The sequence below is a fragment of the Ovis canadensis genome, chromosome 20 (genome assembly GCF_042477335.2).
Source record: "Ovis canadensis isolate MfBH-ARS-UI-01 breed Bighorn chromosome 20, ARS-UI_OviCan_v2, whole genome shotgun sequence".
NCBI classification, from domain to species: Eukaryota; Metazoa; Chordata; class Mammalia; order Artiodactyla; family Bovidae; genus Ovis; species Ovis canadensis.
The window spans coordinates 30,999,085-31,015,395 of NC_091264.1; the positions used below are offsets into that span (position 1 = coordinate 30,999,085).

The following is a 16,311-nucleotide window of genomic DNA, read 5'->3' on the forward strand; positions in this document are numbered from 1 at the left end:
CATGGAAGGACCTGATTCTCATCAGCTCACCCCAAGAGTAACCCCAACTCCCCTGCAGAGCCTGAGTCCCAAGCAAAGCTCATGCTGGCCACACCCCGCCTGTGGTCCCAGTTTGGCAACCTCTCCAATAAGAGCTACATCAATCGACCGTGACCTGGGGTTGGAGCAGCCACTGGGGAAGGGGGATGTCCTGCAGGGAGTGAACCTGATCTCCAGGGAGCCTCCTCTCTAGCTCCTAGTTTTACATAAAACTGCCTCTTCTGACTGATGGTTTTTTTTGGTGAGGGATGGACTTCCCATCTCAAGTCTCCCCTCTGGTCCAGCAGAGCTGACGCTGAGTTTAGTTAGGCTCATGGGCTGTGGTTCACGGAGAAGGAGAGTAAAAGCAGAGTGCGCTTGACTCCTAGCCAGAGCGAGTCCTTGGTCACTGCCGCCCAAGGCTGGATCCAATGGCTTGCTGGCGCCAGCTCACACTGGCCTGTGAGAGCTGGCAGTGGGCAGCTCCCAACTCCACAATCAGTGACTTCATGTTGGTAGCTTGAAACCAGTGCAGTGGAAGTATTTACACCCAGGAAACCAGCAAACATCTATAAATCAGGATTTCTTTTTTTCCAGAGAGCCAGTAGTTAAATATTTACCAGCAGACGACTGAGTGATTCCAGCTGGTTTCACTTCTAGGACTCATGTCTTATTGCAGGTAGAATGGTGAATTCAGTGGTGCATACTTCTAGGGCACAGGAGACAAGGGGGCTGGTGTGGGATGAAGAGACAGGGTGCTGGGGACGCAGACAAGCAGCCAATGCACTGGCCAGATCTCCCTGGACACCCTTCTCTGAAAAGAAGATGGCAAGCCAGAGAAAAAGGATGAGAGGGTGTCCTAAATATCACCTAACAGCAAGGGATCCAGGTTTTCTATGTATTATATTTGAAGTAGGCTGTCTTTCAAATTAGAGGCTTTCCTCGAATGTCTAGTGATCCTTGGCTGGAAGCAGGCCATTTGGCATCTGTATCAAGCCTCTCCTTCCTGGTTGCCATTGTTCATGGAGCAAGTGTGGAAAGGAGCTGCGCAGGGGTCTCACTTTTCATATGCAGACTTTGCCATAACTTCCTGGTTTCCAGAGCAGCCCTTCTCTCTCCTCTCGAGCTATCTCTCGAGGCTAGAGCTTGTCCAGTTCAAGTCTCAGAATAACCTTCCCCCAGGGCCAGGAGGAGAGAGATGACACCGTAAGATGTCCATTCTGCTGCCTTGAGGAAGGCCTCTGGGGAACTAGTTGCTCCTGACACAAACTTCCCACCAGTATCCCTACTTCTTTCCCACCTGTCCTGCACCCCAGCCCCCACGACACCTTCTGTGCCCACCTCCTGAGCTTCCAGAGTCCTGTGGTGAGAATTTAAAATTGTATTTATTTTTAATGCATTTATTTGGCTGCACCAGGTCTCAGCTGCTGCACTAGGGATATTTAGTGGCAGCATGTGAACTCTTAGTCGTGGCACGTGGGATCCAGTTCCCTGACCAGGGATTGAACCCAGCTTGCCTGCATCGGGAGCATGGAGTCTTAGCTAGTGGACCACCAGGGGAGCACGCCCTCCTGCTCTCTGAGCACATTCAGGTCTCAACTTTCCGCATTCTGGTAAGGCACCACTCGTCCATCTGTTTCTCTCGTCCAAAATTTGTATTAGAACCTGTCATCTGCTGTCTTCTTCTTGGCCTCTCTGGATCTGCAGCTTTTGGAAATGAATTGCCATTCCAGTGTGCTTTTCAAAAGAGGCAGAGATAAACGCAAGTTTTTCAGTCTACGCACAACCCGAAGCTGTACCTCCCGACAGTCATCCCACAGACACTGGGTGAACACCTAGCGCATGCTGGGCCCTTGGGCTACAAAGATGAACAAGAATCACCTCTGAGCCCCCAGACCCTACAACCTCGAGGGGTGGGGGCGGGGCCCGTATCTGCACGCGCTCTACTGACGCCTCCTCCTCGCTCCTGGAGAAGGTCGCCCCCTAGAGGTTCACCTTGGTAAAGCGGCCTCCACTGATACTTCCAGGACACCTTGACAGAAGCCAGCCAAGGTGCCAGGTCTGTCTGGGCGGGACACTCTCTGGAGGCCCAGAACCTACGCTCAGGGCTCTGTTGTGTTTCTGTGGAGGTGGCCAGTGGGCAGACGGGCACGTTGGAGCGAGTCAGTCGGGACTGGGATTGCCACCCCCCCATCCCTTCCGGGCATGGCTTCTATCTCTACACCCCTGCCCACCATGTTCCCTCTCCTTGGCATCATTCAGCCCCGTGGGTGCTCTCACTCTGGTGTGGCATCTGTCCCAGGAAGGAGTCCTGCAACCTGGGGAGGCCACAGTCCTCTCTCACGCGGCCACAGCATGAGCCGTCCACTGAGCCCCTCTGTACTCCGCTCACGTGTTCATGTCTGCCTCCTCCCACGGTCCGTCCCTTCCTCCCCCCACGTATTCGTCTCTTCCTGGATGCCTCGCTATGGAGCCCCGTCTCCCTCGCTATGGAGCCCCGTCTCCCTGACCTGGCATCTGTGTCTCTGGGGGAGGGATGAGGAGGACTGCTGGAGCCCCTGAAGAGGGAGAGGCTGGGCTCTGGGGCTGGGGAGCTGCGGATTCCGTTCGCACCTCGGGCTGGAGTGAGGGATGGGGCCCCACAGCCAGCTGGAGCAAGCTCCCTGTGGGGGGATTGCTCAGGCAGAGGGCCCACAGGGAAGGCTCTGGACTCAGGAGCTTATAGATCCTCTAGGTTCATCCAGCCTTTCCCCCAGAGACTTATTTTTTTCCCCAGCAGTGTGGCTTGTGGGAATCTTAGTTTTCTGACCAGGGGAAAGGTTGGCATGCCGCAGTCCATGGGGTCACAAAGAGTCGGATAGGACTGAGTGACTGAACTGAACTGACCAGGGATTGAACCCTGGGCCCTTGGCAGTGAAAGTGTGGAGTCCTAACCACTGGACTGCCAGGACGTTCCCTTCCCAGTAATTTGATGACTTAGGCTAAAAGCAAGAATTTAACATGAAAAAACTTTGGTACATCACCACTTAAAAATTCTGTGAACCTGAGAATGTGATTTTTCTGCCCCCCATTCCTCCTGTCTCACACGGAAATAATAACATCCATCCCACAGGACTGTCTTGAGCCTGTTCATCGAGCTTAGCCTGGTATTTAGGATAAAGTGTCTGCCTGCAATGCAGGAGACCTGGGTTCGATCCCTGGGTTGGGAAGATCCCCTGGAGAAGGAAATGGCAAACCGTTCCAGTATTCTTGCCTGGAGAATTCCAGGAGGAGTCCGGCGGGCTACAGTCCATGGGGTCGCAAAGGGTCGGACACGACTGAGTGACTTCACACTCACACTCACAGTCTACTTTAGCTCTCTTGAATCTTATCTTATCATTCATTCATCCAATAATGTTTTATTGAACCCCTCCCAGTCAAATGTTACTCTCTAAAAGATAATTGAGGGGGGAGGGTGTAATGAAGGAACTATTCACAGATAAGTGGGCATGGTTAAGGGACTGATGATATGCCCAGAGGGTGGCAACAAAGGGAAGCCCTTCTTACCCCTAAGCCTAAGGGGTAGAGGGATGAGGCTTTGTCATAGGAGCCTGGAGGGAGTTCTAGCAGGAGCTGTAGCTGAAGGTCAAAGAAAACAACCAGGACCCAAACTGTGGCCCAGCAGGGACAGAAGGGAACAGATACCCCCAGCCTTGGTCTCTTTTCATCCTCCAATCTCCTAGCTGCTGCTGCTAAGGCCCTTCAGTCGTGTCCGACTCTGTGCGACCCCATAGACAGCAGCCCACCAGGCTCCCCCGTCCCGGGGATTCTCCAGGCAAGAACACTGGAGTGGGTTGCCATTTCCTTCTCCAATGCATGAAAGTGAAAAGTGAAAGTGAAGTCGCTCAGTTGTGTCCAACCCTCAGCGACCCCATGGACTGCAGCCTACCAGGCTCCTCTGTCCATGGGATTTTCCAGGCAAGAGTACTGGAGTGGGGTGCCATTGCCTTCTCTGAATCTCCTAGCAGTGCTTCTCAAAGGATGAAGCTAGCTTGAAGCCAGAGGGTCAGGGAGCCCAGGTGATCCAGTCCACAGGTTTCAGCCTCCTGGGGCTCAGAGCAGACCAAGAAAGGTAGAGGTGTGAGGCAGGGGCCAACAGCATAACCAGCACGTGACCAAGTGGGATCCCTGTGAGCACAAAAGCCACCTCCTCTGTCAAGCCTTCTGAATCTCTGCAGAATTCACCTTCCCCACCTCAGCACCAGGGTACTGGGTGCTACAGTGTTGTGAAAAAAATGAGGAAGACAGAGGTCTCTACTGGGGAATTTGCTGGATTCCTGAGGACAGGCTGGTAATAACCAGCTGCTTATAATTCCAGAAAGAAATGAGTGTTCTGTCTATGTTATTGTAAAAGTGTGACTATCATAGACTTTTAAGTGAGCTGTACTGATTTCCACCTGTTGTTCCTGCCTTTGTGCAGTCCCCTCCCTCTGAGTGTGGGTGAGACCTGTGATTTGCTTCTACTCCACAGACTATGGCAAAGGTGATGGGTGTCACTTCCTTGATGAGGTTCCACTATATGAGATTCCATTCTAGCAGATTACAGAGAGGATCTCCTCGCTGACTTGATAAAATAAGCAGCCATGTTGAGGAGTCTATGTAACAAAGAACCGTGGGCAGCTTCTAGAAACTTTGGGCAACTTCTCAGACCTGAGAGTGTCCTCCAGACAATGTCTAGCAGAGAGCTGTGGCTTCAGTCCCACAGTCACAGGAAACGAGTTCTACCAAAGACCTGGATGAGGTAGAAGTGGATGCTTCAACAGTCAAGCCTTCAGATAAAAACATAGCCCAGATGGTACCTTGATTCCAGCCTTGTGAAATCCTGGGCAGAGGACCCCGTTGAGCCATGCCTAGACTCCTGGTCCACAGAAGCCCTGAGATAATAAATGTGCATGGTTTGAAGCTGACGACTTTGTGGGTAATTTGTTATGCAATGTAGAAAACTAATAGAACACATAAGCAAGATGTCAGAGTGCTGAGGAAGGGAAGGTGAATTCTGCAGAGATTCAGAAGGCTTGACAGAGGAGGTGGCTTTTGTGCTCACACGTGAAGAGTGAGGAGGATGTAAGCAGAGATGGAAAGAGGAGCTGTCACCTCCTCTTTGACCTCTTCATTTCAAACCCTGGGCCTGAGAGGACTCTGCAAGGACATGGATCCTAGCCTGGGTCCCAAGCAAAATAAACGGAGGAGCCCTCTCTGCCCTCTCACCCCAGAAAAAACCATGCTCCGGAGAACTTGATCAAAGCAGGCAGATCCCAGTGTCCCCCTCCCCTGCAATGCACCTTAAGTCGATCGTTTTAGGTGAAAGAGAAGTAAAACAGTCCCATTTGATTCTTTTTTCAAAAATGGTTATCTTCTGTTTATGTGAGCAACATATGTACATTATGAACTGTTATTTTTAAAATTTTTATTTATTAAAAAAAATAAATAAGCCTGCTGGCTGTGCAGCATGGCTTGCAGGATCTTAGTTCCCCGACCAGGAATTGAACCTTGGCCCTAGGCAATGAAAACACCGAGTTCTAACCATTGAACTGCTGGGGAATTCCCATGAACCATTTTTTGAGATGCAGATTTTTAAAAAAAAACAACAAAGATTGAAAAATCACTGGTGATCTCAGAGATAACCCTGTTAACATTTTGGTGGTTTCCTTCTCATTGTAGGTATCATGTTCACAAGTGACAAGGACAAGAGTATTGGCATCACTCTGGTCTCAGTCTTTCTCTCTCTCTGGTCTTCTAAAGGGGCATTCTTAACTCAGGTCCTTTGGATGAACTTTCTCAGGATAACAGGCAAAAAGAGCTGGAGAACTGGAAAGGAGACCATCTTGTGGATAATGGAAAGGAAGAAAACTGCTCCCTGGGGGAAAACCAGATCTGAAAAGGCAGACAGACCTGGTCCAGAGCAGAGCACATAGCCCCCCACCCCATCCCATCCTCAGTTATATCTAGCAGATGTCTGTAGATCAGGGCCAGAGAAACAGCGCCCAGAGGTTCCTCTGTTCTCAGGGAGCTTTGTCTCATTCCATCTGAAGCATCTTGGTCAAGGAGGGATATCTCTCCCTAGGTGCTTCCGGTGGTTCCTCTGTGCCCTGAGCTGTTGGAAGGGGGTGTCCCCTTGAGAGAGGGCTTCTAGGACTGAGCAATATTCAGGGGCACAGACCCCATCACTCCAGGCTCCTCCCTCCACCCAGCCAGTGCTCACAGCCCATGGATACACAGGACAGGGCCCTGATGGCTGGAAGGCTATGACTGCCCTTCTTTGTTGAGCTGGGCCATATCCCTGAGCTGACCTCTCCAGGCCCAGTTCCTTCTGTCTGGTTCTTAGGAAGTGATCTTAGGATGACAGCCTGACTCTTCCCACAAAACTGTATAAGAACTACCATCTTCCTGGTGCCTCCATCCTCAAATTGCCTCTGAGGGTTCTAGTTTGCTTTTTTTTTTTTTTAATATGTTTTTGATGTGGACCATTTTAAAAGTCTTCATTGCATTTGTTACAGTATCACTTCTGTTTGATGTTTTGATTTTTTGGCCGTGAGGCATGTGGGATCTTAGCTCCCTAAGCAGGAATCAAACCAGGGATCTAACCTGCACCCCCTTTATTGGAAGGCGAAGTCTTAACCACTGGCCTGTCAGGGAAGCCTCCTCTAGTTTACTTTTAATTTAAATGAAGAGAGGGTGGCCCATGTAGCAGATGAGAGAAGCAAACAGGGAAGGGACAGAACAGAGCTAGGGCTTAAGTGCACTTGAATGTTGGCTGGGGACTTCTCTGGGGGTCCAGTGGCTAAGAGTCCACGCTTCCCACATGCCACAACCAAGAGTTCGCATGACACAACTAAAGATCCTGCGTGCTGCAACTAAGACCTGGCAGCGCAGCCAAATAAATTAATTTTAAAAAATTATATATATAATAGTCTATGGCCAGAGAGTAGCCCACTAGAGATCAGAGGAAGGTGTTGCTACATAGATGGGCTTCTATTCTCAGCCAGGGACGCTTCCAGGACCAGTAGGCAGCAGCACACTCATGCACCTGTGTGCCTGCACTCATAAACACACATACACACACATACATGCCCCAGGCCACCAGGCACACTCTCAGTGTCCCCTCCCCCATGCCCCTGAGTGGTGATGGTGTCAGGTTTAGAGTGAGATGGAGGGCTGAAGTCAAGCCTCCCATGATGGGAAAGATGCAGCTTCCAGGAACATAAGCGTGGTCAAAACAGGACCAGTGTGTGTGTGTGTGTGTGTGTGTGTGTGTGTGTGTGTGTGTGTGTGAGGCTATGTGTATTTGTGCAGTTTTATGTAAAAGGGGTTTCCCTCTGACTTCTCTGGTCTCATCAGGGGAGCCCATAAACTCAGCATCACCCAGGCCCTCTCATATATCAACTATCCGTGGTGTGATTGGAACCCCTCTGGCATGATGGCCAAGTGCAGTGCACAGCCTGGGTAACTGTACACAGCAATCCTCTCAAGGGCCCTCAGCTGGCCCAGCTCTGGAAGAGAGACCAGATCTTTCTCATAGGTACCTCAATTCTGTGTCCAAGGACAGGAACCAGAAATACTGAGCACCCATTCAACCCAGGAGAAGGGAGTGGAGGTGGCAGGATCAGAACAGCTGTTGGCTGGCCACCCTCTTTGTCCCCATAAGAAGGGATCAGGAGATTGCAAATTGGGTAAGAAAATCCTCTCACCTCCAGCTCAAGACTGTAATCCTGGGCCTCTGGTCCCCTAAGCTTTGTTCTATTTTCGCTCCTCTTCTCAGAGTGAGCAGGTCTCCATTGGCTGCAAGGATTTAGTGGGGACTTTTAACACGTGTTCTCCAACAGCCCTTGGATCTGGTGTAGCCTTGCACAGCCCCTGTGACCTCCTCTCTTCTGCTTACCTCCTCTAGTCATTTCCCTGCACATTGGGATTCGTCAGGCCCTTCCTCGCTCAGATCTGGGGAACTCAGGCTTGTGAGCGAGGAGGGCCCAGTGTTAGGAAGCCCAGCCACGTTGGTGTGGGGACCAGCGGTGAAAAGAACCGGTCCCCCTTGGGCATCAGCCTCCCGCAGGCCTGAGCGATGGGGAACATTATGGACGGTAAGTCGGTGGAGGAGCTGAGCAGCACCGAGTGCCACCAGTGGTACAAGAAGTTCATGACAGAGTGCCCCTCCGGCCAGCTCACCCTCTACGAGTTCCGCCAGTTCTTCGGCCTCAAGAATCTGAGCCCGTGGGCCAGCCAGTACGTGGAGCAGATGTTTGAGACCTTTGACTTCAACAAAGTGAGCTGGGCTCTGGGTGGGGAGCGCTGCAGGGGTGCCCCGGGGCTAGTGTGGGGGTGGGAGGAGCAAGTGTGGGACGGCTGGAGGAATGACTGTTTATCTGGGAGACTGAGAGTCTACATCAGTGACTCCAGTTTTCTAACGTCCATTGAGCACCTACTGTGCGTCAGGCACTGGGGGTTTAGAAATCAATCAACCCTCATCCCCAGGGAAGAGAGAGAGAGAGACCCTGGTCAGTGCACTCAGAGGCTAAACGTTGGTTTCCTCTGCCTCTTCCCCATGCGCAATTTACCCCAGAACAAGCGTGAACACTTAAAAGACGGTCGACAAGCACTTACTAAGTGCTTGGTGCTGCACCTGATACCTCTGCCCAGGCCCTCAGATGCCCCCAGGATGCAGAAGGCAGAGGGGCGGAGGGCAGAGAGCAGGGTGATGAGCTTCAGGCTGGCTTCAGGCCTGCTGGTCTGGGGTGGGCAGGTCCACGTTGTTTGGGTCACCCATCCCATGATGATCTGTGGACCCTAGAACTGGGACAATCAGGGTTGCCTGGTCACCAGGGAACCCAGGCCACTCCAGCTCCCAAGTTCCCAGTGACCTCTGTTCATCCTAAGAGGACCTGAAGGTCTGTGCAGTGGTCAAATTATCGATGTCTCCCCAAGGGATCACCTGAACGCACCAGATGAGGGCTTCCTGAGAAGACAGAGGGGGCACTGTAAGTTTGCGTCCCTAGTTTTCATCAGCTGGGTGGCCTTGGAGCCCATTTCTTCCCCGCTATGCCTCAGCTTATTCACAGTCAACTGTCATGGACATCAGGAGCATTAGTTAAGATGTTTCTTGGTATTTCAGAGCAAACCTTCCATTTATTTGGAGCAGTTCAGTCAAGATGTAGTGGTAGAAGAACGTGAATCCACACATCTATCTCCCCAGACCCTCTGGCCCCCACCTCGGCTGCTGCCTCCTCCAAGGTGAGGACAGGAAGCTGCCAAGTGTCCACTGCATGCTGGGGAGACCTTGCCCAGAGCTATTCTGGCTCCCCTAGCTGCCCAGAGGGTCCCAACATCACTGTAGGTGGGGCTTCTAGGGAAAGCTGAGGCTCAGAGGCTATTTAAAAACTCACTAATGTTTAGGATCAAGGGACCAAAGCAGCTTATGGGCTTTGAGTCCCAGCCTCAAGGGCAGCATTGTGGTGCCTGAGGGCTTTCCTAAAAGGGGTGCAGGGTCACAGTACTGGAGCCCAAGGTACAGAGACCAAGAAGGGATGGCACCCTCATGCTAGACCCCTGAAATACTCCAGAAGAAATGATCTAGAGTCCATGGTTGAGCCTCAACTCATTATACCCAAGTGCACTGAAAGAGCTCAGCTTCTTGCCTGTTAAGGAAACCCTTTGAATCAAGATAACCCTTTGGATCTCAGATCTAAGATGACACTTATGGCACCGGGGCGGGGCAACCCCTCCACCCTGTATTTGGCTGAGTCATTCGAATGCTAGCTCTTCAATTTCTGTCACATGTAGGCACCACTGCTGACTCAGACAGTAGAACTCGCCTGCAGTGCTGGAGACCCGGCTTCTATCCGTGGGTCAGAAAGATCCCCTGGAGAAGGGAATGGCAACCCACTCCAGTATTTCTGCCTGGAGAATTCTATGGACAGAGGAGCCAGGCAGGCTACAGTCCAAGAGGTCACAAACAGCCAGACACAACTGAGCAACTAATACTTTCACTTTTTTTAAAAGCGCCACTTGTATTGTCCCAAACCGGACCTCTTTGATTCTACTCACACCCCCGCCTTAGGGCCTGAGTTCTGCCAGGCACTCTTCCTCCAGAATTCTGCTTAGCTCACACCTTCCCCAGCTGCAAGGCTCTGGTCAAATGCCTCCTTTCCACTGATACTGCCCTGATGTCCTGGTTTCAGCCCTGTTTAACTGGGACTAGTCCCCACCTTGGAGAAGGCAATGGCACCCCACTCCAGTGTTCTTGCCTGGAAAATCCCATGGATGGGGGAGCCTGGTAGGCTGCAGTCCATGGGGTCGCGAACAGTCAGACACGACTTCACTTTCACTTTCGCTTTTCACTTTCATGCATTGGAGAAGGAAATGGCAACCCACTCCAGTGTTCTTGCCTGGAGAATCCCCGGGATGGGGGAGCCTGGTGGGCTGCCGTCTATGGGGTCACACAGAGTCGGACACAACTGAAGTGACTTAGCAGCAGCAGTAGCAGTCCCCACCTGGGCATTTCCTCAACCTTCCCTTTTCCCCTAGAGCATGTCTCATCTTTGTATTAGAAGATGATGTTGAATAACATTTAGCTGCTATGATTATGGTCAATCTCCCTGGTGGAATGTGAGCTCCACAAAGGCAGGGATTTCTGTCTTTCTTTTTCATTGCTGTATCCTTTGCACCTAGAACAGTGCCTAGAACACAGTAGGAGATCAGTCAGTATTTTTATTTAAGTGAATGACTATATGAGGAATTATTAGTTTTATGGACTACTTATATATAATATATATTAATTAACATTCATACTTGCTAAACTGAAGAGCATCTTTGTAATGTTTGAAGTGTCTTGTACACTGAAGGCAGAAATCACACTTTGGATACTCCTTCTACCCACTGTCACCAGCAAAAGGCAGTGGGGCTGGTAGGCTACAAGATGAGACCCAGGACCAGGAAGTTTTGATACAAAAGACTGGAAGTTTTGGGTAGTGCGAACAATAGCCCTTGGGCTTTTTTTTGTCAATGAAGTTTTGTTAAAACACACCACACGCATTCTTTTACAGATCATCAAAACTGAAATATGTGCTATGTGGCCCTTTGTAGAAAAAGTTTGCCAGCCCTTGAACTAGAAGAGAGTTGTATCCTAGGGTACTGTACCAGGTGGTCAGGGTTTGGGGGTACGGCCATGAGTAGGGAATGTGACCAGGGCAACCCTCATATGCTTTGCTTACTTCAGAGTTTTGCCTGAGCTTGATTGTGCCTGGCAATCACACAGGTGCACACAAATCAGTGTAAATCTCCCAGCCCTGCATCTGAGCGCTGGGTGGCAATTAGGAGACTCAGTTTATTAATATTTATTTATTTGTTTATTGGCTGCGCCACAAGGCTTGTGGGATCTTAGTTCCCCAACTAGGGATTGAACCCACGCTCTCCTGGCAATGAAAGTACCGAGTCCTAACCACGATACAACCAGGGAATTCTCAAGGAGACTCAGTTTCTAGGCAACGCTTTGTTAATCACTAGCATGTGGCCTAACCTTTCTCACCTTCAGCTTTTCATCTGAAAATAGAGATAGAAATACCCACAGGTGGTTGTGAGATTAAATGAATAAAGTGAGTGAAACACACATCACCTGAAGCCCACAAATCAAGTTAGTATTGTTGTAGTCGTATTACCGATCTAACCCAGACCACAATCCTGAAAAGCACGTGCTGTCCTTTTGTCTCAGAACTGAGACCCTGAGGCTATCTGACTTGTCCAAGGCCACACCTCTCCCAAGAAATGGTTTAGGTCTTTCTGGAACAAACGCACATGCCTTTCCATTGCCCAATTCTGGCCATTTTTTTAATTACAAAAAATTATAAAATTAAGAAAAATTTTAATTACCAAGAAATGACAGCTCATTGTAAAAAGTTTCCAACAATATAGAAAGATAAAAAATGGAAAGCAAAGTGTCCTTACCCTCTGTCCCCTTGCTTGGGGGAAATCTCCACAGTGGTAAGAAAGCAAACCTCTTGCTTCTCTGAGCATGGCTGCAGGGGGGCCTGGCTCCACCGTGACAAAGAGCCTGAGAGGAGGGTTGATCAAGGGGAGATTGAGGGACTTCCCTGGTGGTCCAATGGTTAAGATTCCGCACTTCCACTGCTGCGGGCGTGGGTTCTATCCCTGGTTGGGGAACTAAGATCCTGCATGCCCCATGGCACAGCCATGTGTAGGAAAGCCCTTGAACATGGGCAAACACCCTGAGAATATTCACTATGATTTTGACTTCCATCGTGGAGCTCAGAGTGGGTGAGGCCTCACCTAAGGCCAGCACATGATCCGGAACTCTTGGAGGCCTTCTTGTCCCATCTCTGCCACGTCCCTAATTACAGTACCCCAGCCTCTGCTCGCACACTTTCAGGGACAGGGAGCTCATTACTGCGTGAAGCTGTCCCTTCCACTGTGGGCAATTCTGTCTGTTAAAGAGTTCTTCATACGGATCCCAAACCTGCCACTCAGTAACTTCCTGGTTCCAGAGTGAGGGTTGTGAGTAAGTCGAGCAATAGAGGCTGGACTCAGGTTCACAGGCTCTGAGTCCAATGCCCCTTTCCTTTCAGCACTCATCCTCTCTGCAAGACACAGGCTTCCCTTTTCCAGCTTCGCTTGACTTGGGCAGAAGGTGGGCAGAGGCAGGCCTGTGTTTCCTGCTTCCCTGACCCTATTTGTAGGGCTGGCAAGGCCAGGTGGAGAGTCAGCTGCTGAACATATGGGGGGTCCTAGGGGAAATATCCTGCAGGAATGTCTTGTACCACCTTCCCCCATGGCCAATCCCTCCAAGACTTAGTGAGGGCACGACCTCCCCCAGGAAGCCTTTCTGCTACTTTTGCCTGGTCACTGTCCTGTTCTATGATTCCATAATGTCCCGTCCAGATGTGCTGTCCCTGAACATATGTCATGATGGCACCATGATTTCCTTATAGTGATGGTAATAATAATGTGTGTGTTAGTCGTTCAGTCGTGTCCGACTCTTTGTGACCCCATGGGGTATAGCCCGTCAAGCTCCTCGGTTCATGTGATTTTCCAGGCAAGAATACTGGAGTGGGTTCCTTCTCCAGGGGATCTTTCTGATCCAGGGTCAAACCTGGGTCTCCTGCCTTGCAGGCAGACTCTTTACTGTCTGAGCTACCAGGGAAGCCTTGGTAATAATAATAATAATAATAATAATAGCTGACATTTACTGAGTGCTTACTATGCGGCAGGCAGTGTTGAGTGCCTTACATACCTGCATTTATTTAAGTCCACATCAATTCCATGGAGGTGGAAGCTATTATAACTACTACTGATCAAGGGTCAGAGTCATGTTGAATCCTTCCTGCCAGATCCTATATATTTGAGAAGGTGGGGCCAGGATTCCAGCCTGTGTCCTCAACGCTGCGCTCTCATCAGGACGGGCTTTATCTTACTGAGTTCTGAATCCTCAGTCTATCACAGCACCTAGTCGGTGCTCAGTAAGCTTCCAAGAATAAAGGGAAGAAGGAGAAAGGAGATCGATGCCTCCAAATGTACCTCTATCCCTTATCCAGGCGCGTTAGAGCGCCTCCAAATTACGCCCCTATTCCTAGGGGGTTCGTGTCTCAACTACACACATCTTGCAACCACACCCATCAAACTGGAAGGGCTGAAGTTTGAGGATCACAGCGATGGCTGGAACCAAAGTACCTGTGAAGTGATAGCAATAAGCCATTTATACTCCAGTGGGCGGTTGGTTTATCCGAGACGCTCAGCGAGCGTCTCCTGGGCCCCTGGGGGCTCCGGGGGCGGGGCCGGGGCCGGGGGCGGGGCGTCGGTCAGGGCCTGGGCTCAGGGTCTTCTGGTCCCCCCTGCGGCTCCGGGCCGGGGGCGGGGCCGGGGGCGGGGCCTAGACAGAGGGGTTCAGGCGGCCACGCCCCCCGCCCAGGACGGCTACATTGATTTCATGGAGTACGTGGCGGCGCTGAGCCTGGTCCTCAAGGGGAAGGTGGAACAGAAGCTGCGCTGGTACTTCAAGCTCTACGACGTGGACGGCAACGGATGCATCGACCGCGACGAGCTGCTCACCATCATCCGGGTAACTCCAGGTGCCTAGGGCCGGGCAGGGGCGGGGCCGAGCTGAGAGCCGGGGCTGGGTCTTCAGCGGCTGGGTCGGTCCGCGGGCTCGGAAGGGGACGGGATTGAGACTTAAGGTCCCCGCGGCGGCTCGGGCCTTCACCAGCTGCGTGACCTGGGCCAGGTTCCCCTGGGCCTCAGTTTCCTCTTCTGCACCAAGAGCTGTAGAAGCGCATCCCCTACTCCGTCTGGCTCCCGTCGGGGGCTTGACGAGCTCTCCCTGCCCCATCCACCGCTGAGACGAGTTAGGACGGGTCCTCTCACTTCTTCCCTTCCAGGCCATCCGAGCCATTAACCCCTGCAGCGACTCGACCATGACCGCCGAGGAGTTCACCGATACAGTGTTCTCCAAGATTGACGTCAATGGGGATGGTGAGGCCGAGCTGGGGCTCCCCGGGAAGGGGTCACTGGGGCTGTCACCAGTCTCAGAAAGGGAGAGGGCAGGAGGGGAGAGGGAGGCTCCAAGGGGCCGCTGCTGGCTGCCTCCTCCGCCTGTCTCCGCCCTGGCCACAGAGCTGGCTTTTGGGGATGTCTGCACCAGACTTTGGTCTCTGGCTCCTTGGCCGGCTCTGTTCACAGCCACTTCCTCCGGCCTTGGTTCTGTCCCCCTTACAAGACTGCCGCTCTGGGCCCCGGTCTGCAGACGTGAACGCCTCCTGCCTATGATGCCCTTTCTTTCCACCCCAGGGGAACTCTCCCTAGAGGAGTTCATGGAGGGCGTCCAGAAGGACCAGATGCTCCTGGACACGCTGACCCGAAGCCTGGACCTTACCCGCATTGTGCGCAGGCTCCAGAATGGAGAGCAGGATGAGGAGGGGGCTAGCGGCAGGGAAACGGAGGCCGTGGAGGCCGACGGCTGAGCTCACTACCTGCTCTTTCTGTACTGGGGAGGGTGTGTATGGTGGTGCCTGGTGTTTCACTGTTGTTTTAATACTAGATAGAGTTTAATACTAGATAGAGTCTACTGAACTCAAAGGCTCAGCTCACTTCTTAGGGGTCCGTGGTGGCAGCACAGGGGCAGTGGTCCAGAGCGGGGGACCTTTCCGGAACTCTCTGTGTGATTCAGCTGGTGGTGACTCTCCTTGCTGGGGGCGGCCTTCAGCATCTGTCAGGCTCCTCCTCCCTACTCCCTCCTGCACCTCCCCCAGCTTTTACCAGCTCTTCCACTGAGCTTCTCTAGTTCTACGCTCTTTTAGATACAGAAGCTCTGAGGCAGAGGTGGGCTTTCCCAGGACTCCAGTGGGACCCTGAAGATCTGGTGACTGCAGCCTTCAACTGGGTGCTGTCACATGCCGGTCCTGCCCCCAATATCCCAGAGCCTAAGTGGTCTGTGTTGATTCACTCCTCCCTTCAACAAGCGTGTCTCGAACAGCTACTTATATTAATGCTAGATGTTACACGTGCAAAGAAGAGGACAGTTCGCATCCTCAAGGAACTCACAGCATCCTTATCAAACAGTATGCCAAGAGAAGTTATGATACTATAGACAGTCCTCCTTAATCCATTGGGAATCTGTATTTATTCAGGAGTGGTTGCACAACACCCTCATTCTTCCCCTGCTGGTCCCTGGGTGCCACATGGTACCACATGGTACCCCCATAGGATTTCGACTCATTGTTAATGGCAAGTGTCCTGACCATCCCTGATCTAACCTAAATCCCTCTTACCACAGTGAGACCTGACACCAGTAGAGAAGTGGAACAGTCTCTTACAGGGGGCCCTCTCCCCATTCTTTGCACACTCCAGCTTTAAGAATACCTGACCAAGACCCTGGGGAGAGACACAGGTTGGAGTAGTCGTGATCACTTTTTTCAGAGATGCTCTTTCCTTCAGAACTTTGAGTCTTCACTTCAGCTGGGTGTGGGGGAGGTTCTGGGAGCACATGAAAATCCAAGGGGGTGGAAGGGAGCAAACAAGGGGAAAGCAGGGGGTGGAGCCCCAACCTGCAGAGAGCCCCCTGGGATGGAAGGGAGGAGGCATTTTATTCACACCTGTCCTGTCCATCACATGGACTGCTCTAGATTGGAAGTCAGCTGGGGTCGGAGCACAGACATGGAGGGAAAGTGGAGCTCAATGCCAGGGGCAAAAGGGAGTTGACATTTCTGCTTCTTCTCTTGGTGGCTGCCTCTTGGGAAATGCTGGAGGTCAGAGCTG

The 16,311-nt window shown here is 51.7% G+C and overlaps 1 protein-coding gene across 1 annotated transcript; it reads left to right on the top strand.

Moving 5' to 3' along the window:
* Nucleotide 1: 1 nt before the first annotated feature.
* On the top strand, nucleotides 2-15,126 carry GUCA1A (guanylate cyclase activator 1A). Its single transcript, XM_069564451.1, has 4 exons — nucleotides 2-8,317; nucleotides 13,970-14,119; nucleotides 14,436-14,529; nucleotides 14,845-15,126. The coding sequence occupies exons 1-4, from the start codon at nucleotides 8,117-8,119 to the stop codon at nucleotides 15,015-15,017; spliced, it is 618 nt and encodes a 205-aa protein (XP_069420552.1). The 5' UTR covers nucleotides 2-8,116; the 3' UTR covers nucleotides 15,018-15,126.
* Nucleotides 15,127-16,311: the final 1,185 nt, after the last annotated feature.

What these genes read in the sequence shown, in the direction of transcription:
- GUCA1A (XM_069564451.1), top strand. Translation starts at nt 8,117, where the DNA reads ATGGGGAACATTATGGACGGTAAGTCGGTGGAGGAGCTGAGCAGCACC. An exon ending in AGCTGCTCACCATCATCCGG is followed by an intron (nt 14,120 to 14,435) that starts GTAACTCCAGGT and finishes CTTCCCTTCCAG; the next exon opens with GCCATCCGAGCCATTAACCC. An exon ending in GATTGACGTCAATGGGGATG is followed by an intron (nt 14,530 to 14,844) that starts GTGAGGCCGAGC and finishes TTTCCACCCCAG; the next exon opens with GGGAACTCTCCCTAGAGGAG.